The 4577-nt window shown below is 48.5% G+C and overlaps 2 protein-coding genes across 2 annotated transcripts; both read left to right on the forward strand.

The window, feature by feature from the left end:
* The first annotated feature begins 333 nt into the window (after positions 1–333).
* LOC125545716 (glycine-rich RNA-binding protein 4, mitochondrial) lies at positions 334–2388 on the forward strand. The gene is made up of 5 exons (XM_048709747.2): positions 334–448; positions 951–1114; positions 1267–1335; positions 1597–1703; positions 1962–2388. The coding sequence occupies exons 2-5, from the start codon at positions 967–969 to the stop codon at positions 2157–2159; spliced, it is 522 nt and encodes a 173-aa protein (XP_048565704.1). The 5' UTR covers positions 334–448; positions 951–966; the 3' UTR covers positions 2160–2388.
* An 828-nt stretch (positions 2389–3216) lies between these two features.
* On the forward strand, positions 3217–4434 carry LOC125545718 (uncharacterized). Its single transcript, XM_048709750.2, has 2 exons — positions 3217–3858; positions 3971–4434. The coding sequence occupies exons 1-2, from the start codon at positions 3456–3458 to the stop codon at positions 4000–4002; spliced, it is 435 nt and encodes a 144-aa protein (XP_048565707.1). The 5' UTR covers positions 3217–3455; the 3' UTR covers positions 4003–4434.
* Positions 4435–4577: the final 143 nt, after the last annotated feature.

The following is a 4577-nucleotide window of genomic DNA, read 5'->3' on the forward strand; positions in this document are numbered from 1 at the left end:
TATTTGTTTCTAGTGAGATAGGACCTCATTTTTTAGTTTCGCACAAGGCCCCGGATTTTACCGGCCCGGCCCTGGATAAACATTTTTCTCTGATTTATCTCCCAAATTGTCCCAGCGAGTGAATGCAAAACGCTTAATGGGAGAAATGTTTTCTTGGAGAGCAGGGCAAGGAGTAAAAGCAAAATCGGCATGCCCGTAGGCCGTAGCGCCGAGATCACCGGCTGGCTCATTTCCCTATCGACCAACCACCGTCCAGCCCACCACAAGCCCACCAGATATTTTCCTCCCAGACCCGGAGATATTTTGGAAGCCTGCTACATAAGGCCGCAGCGCACCACAAAACCCTAGCCGCCTCCGCCCCCCTCCTCTTAAACCCCAGCCCCAGCCCCCACTCCCCATTCTCCATTCCCCCCTCCCACGCCGTCTCGTCCCAGCTCGCCCTCCAGAGGTACGTCCTCCCCCTCTCCCCCCCGATCTCGCGGCGGCGGCGGCGGATCTGGCCTTGATCCGTCGCCCCCTTCCGCTAGATTGCTTGCTGGTTGTTGTTATTAGTCTAAAAAGTGGATCGATTGGCGGAGGAACGGGTAGGGTTTCGCTTGCCTGTTGTCTGATGATCTATAATTCGTGTGGGTTTAGGTGTTAGAGAGGGGCTATCGAGTTGGATTTCGTTCGGTTTCGTTAGATTATTTCGGGGCCGTCGTCATGGGAGTACGGGTTGCGAGTTTCGGAGGGGAACCGTGGCGTTCTCGGGATCTCGGCCTGAATTAGGCGGGATGGTCTGATCTGTTGGATTAATCTGTTATAGCAGGAGTATATCGTGTTTGTAGGGAGTTTGCACCAGTAAAAAATCTTTCTTTGTTTGCAAATTTGTGCCTTTCCTCTGGTTGATGTGTCTAACCCTGTTTGCCCCTTCGGTTCGTTTTTGCTGATGATTTATTTTGTCGGTGCAGGTTTTAGTCTTCCTCCATGGCGGCCCTCATCAAGCTCGGAAGCCTTCTTAGGCAGAGTGCTTTGGCGAGCAGTGCCTCGACCGGCTCGGCTCCTGCCCTGTTCAACGCTGCCCGCTTCATGTGCGCCGGCCAGCCCGCTGGTGGCAATAAGCTTTTCGTCGGCGGTGAGTTTTCTTTCGTCGCTTTGCTTGTACTGTATGTCCATGACCTTGTATTGTAGAACTTGGCTCAGGTCTGGCCTATCCACTAACAACTTTTTTGTGTAGAACATGACTCTAGAAGCCTATCCACTAACGACCTTAGTTTTATTCATCAGGTCTGGCCTGGGCTACTGACGATCATTCGCTGAAGGAGGCGTTCCAAAGCTTTGGAGAGGTCGTTGAGGGTCAGTACATCTTGAAGCCTTGATCAAATCTGTATAAGTCATTTTTTTCTGGTATCTGTACAATAATACATGGAACTACTCCCTCTGTACCGAGGGAGTAGCTGTTTGTTCTGGCATGGTTCATGTTAATGTTGCACTTAATTGTTTCAAGATATGAATGTTAAGCAATACATGGGAATTTGCTTGACTCTGCTGGTTGTTCTGATGCTTTTCACTTATCTTGTATTTACTGCTTCATAATCCCCATCTTTCATGTTACAGCACGTGTCATCACTGATCGAGAGACTGGAAGGTCTAGAGGGTTTGGTTTTGTGAGCTTTGCGAATGAAGCTGATGCAGATAGCGCTGCAAAAGGCATGGACGGTCAGGTGAGTCAAAACTAGAGTATCAGACATGTGCTGTTCTACTTGACAATAGAGTTTACTTCTACCATTTAGATGCTGATTAGGGTTTGATAATTTTCACCATGTACCATGTGCCTGCCGTTCCGTCAGGTGGAAAACACCTTGTTAATTATTGTTTCAATGTTTTGTTCCTCCCTTTAGTCATTTGCTTAGGCCTGATCCTGATGCTATGCTTCATTGGCCACTAGTTATAAGGATCTAATGCCCATCCAATGCTTGCAGGAGCTTGCAGGGAGGAACGTCCGTGTGAACTTCGCCAATGAGAGACCTTCGGGTGGTGGCGGCTTCTCACGTGGTGGCGGTGGCTATGGAGGAGGTGGTGGCTTTGGCGGCGGCGGTGGCTATGGTGGTGGCGGCGGCGGCTACGGCGGTGGTGGCCGAGGTGGCGGTGGCTATGGTGGTGACCGTGAAGCTTTCTAAGGAGAGCGCAGACTATCAAATTTAAAATAATGCGCTTTTAGGACAGTGTCTTGATTATGTGGAACCTATGTCACGTCTGTCTGTTATCTGCGATAGTTGAACTCAATAGGGGCAGAGATGTGGTTCTAGTATTTTCGTTTTTGGTTCGATTCTTGATGGTGCAAGAGTTCAAGTCATGCTGCTTCGAGGCTTGGATGAGTCTCAATGGAAGTTCATGCATTTTGCCGTATATTGCACTGTGTACTTGTGGTGAGTCTCTGAGTTAAGTCGTGTATGTTAGTCTGATTATCATAAATTCTCCAAGTATTACATTCAAACATGAAGATCTTTGCTAGGAATTTGCTACTGGTTTACCAGTGGTGAATTTCTGTGCTCAGAATGTCTCTGTGCTTTCCTTAGCTCACAGATTGTTATGCTGCAGAAAGTTACAAAAGAAAAAAGACTAGTTTTCGGATAGTAAGTTCAAAGAATAATCTAATTGCAACTACAGGCAGATAAGATCCACAGATTATCTGAGACCATTAAGTAAGAAGCAAATGGAGGATTATTTGGCAGGCTCTACCAAATTTATTTTGGAGCTTCATGATTAATAAAGTTATTCATGAGTGGTTCCATACCGGAGTTGCAGCTTCATTAGAACAATTTATTTTGTTTGGCTTTCAGCTAGTTTCAGGTTTAAAAATGTAAAATTTGATGGAAAAGGTCTATTCGGCAGGGTGACGGAAAAATAAAATCCACCTACTGATGGTAGTGATGGGTAACTTTCCCTCAGCTTCATGAGGACACTTCAAACTGAAGTTTTTAAAGCCTCTCCAAAATAGCTTCATAAAAAAATACAGTTGTACCTCGGGTTCTAGCACCTTGTGATTTTAGAGCGAAGTTAAATTTTAGGGAGCAGGGCAGTCACAATACATTTGAGTGATTGTGCATCAATATACTCTCCCTATAAATAAATAAATAAATATATGACGTTTTAGATCATTATTTTAGTTAAGTCCTCTATTTGTTTACAGAGAAAATATAATAAATAAGCTTACCCATAGACGTTATCAAAAATCCAGATCGACATTCTGAAGTTGAAGGAAAAAAGAACTGAAAAAAGCCAGAATCAAACATCCGAGGCCATTTTTGTCACTGGCGAAAAATTTGAATTCATCTGGATTTTCTCTAATTTTAGAGGGAGGCCCCGAAGCGCAGGGGCGTGACGAAGCTGTAGCGTAAACCCTACATATACTCGGCGGTAGCGCTGCCGTGGCAAACAGAGCGCAGGCTCGAGGAACAGACGGAGCAGACGCCATGGATCCGCCGCACCCTCCACACCACCACCACCACCACCACCGGCTCCACCTCCGCCTCGACCCCGGCCACCACCACCGCATCCACATCCACCTCCGCCACCACGCCGCCCACCTCCTGCCCGCCGCCGCTCCCTGTGCCCACCACCACCACCACACATCGGTTCCTCTTCCTCCTCCCCACACGCTTCCCCACCCGCCGACCGCGGCGGAAGGACCACTCCCCGGGCCGCAGGGAGAGGCGGCGGGGGACGCGGATGAGCCGGCGCCGCAGGCGGAGCGAGGAGAGGAAGTTTACCTCGGGCAGGAAGAAGAGTGGGGGGAGGAGGAGGAGGAGCCGGTGTTCGTTCTGACGGAGGAGTGGGCCGAGTTCTTCGCCAAGGCCGACGCCAAGAGGAGGCTGGGTAAGCCGCCTTGTTCTCTCTCTCTCTCTCGCTAATTTCACCCCAGCCCGTGATGCTTGTTCGATGTCTCGGCGTGACTTCTGTGTCTTCTGCAACTCTGTTCGCTCTGCAGCCAAGCAGCAGAGGAAGAACCGGAAGAAATAGGAGCGCCGCGGCTCAAGCGACGACGGAGTTGGAGATGCAGACCGGACAGGGGCCCGGCTTACCAGAACTTTGGATGCTTCGGATTTTGTTTTACGAGGGAAGGCATTTTGCGAGAGGAGATGACTTCTGGTTCTTGATCAGCTCAGCGGGCAGTATTCACAGCATACCTGATGCTCTGCGTTGAGAACTTTTGTTTCGAGACGGAGCTTGGTTTTTGCCTTTTAAGAGGGCACCAGAACGGAATTTTATATCCGGTTCAATCATAAAGGAAAACAGTATTTCTGTCGGTTTGTTTTTTGGTTTACCGCGTCACCATTGTTCAAGCAGGCACGCTGTTGCACTAGTTCTTTCTCGTTCATGGACAGGCACTGCGCCCCACCATTGATCCCGCAACAAACAAACTAAACGGTCGGGGTTAGCAAGACGCCTTCCAAAATTTGGCAGCACACTTGTCGGGTTACCAAAATCTTTTTTTTTTTGCGCGTCGAATTACCAAAATCTTGTAACGCAAACTGGCACCTATTTGAATTGCTCAAGTAGACGAAGTCACACAGGTAACCAATACTGCTGAACAG

The sequence above is a fragment of the Triticum urartu genome, chromosome 3A, assembly GCF_056163025.1.
Source record: "Triticum urartu cultivar PI428250 chromosome 3A, HENAU_Tu73, whole genome shotgun sequence".
NCBI classification, from domain to species: Eukaryota; Viridiplantae; Streptophyta; class Magnoliopsida; order Poales; family Poaceae; genus Triticum; species Triticum urartu.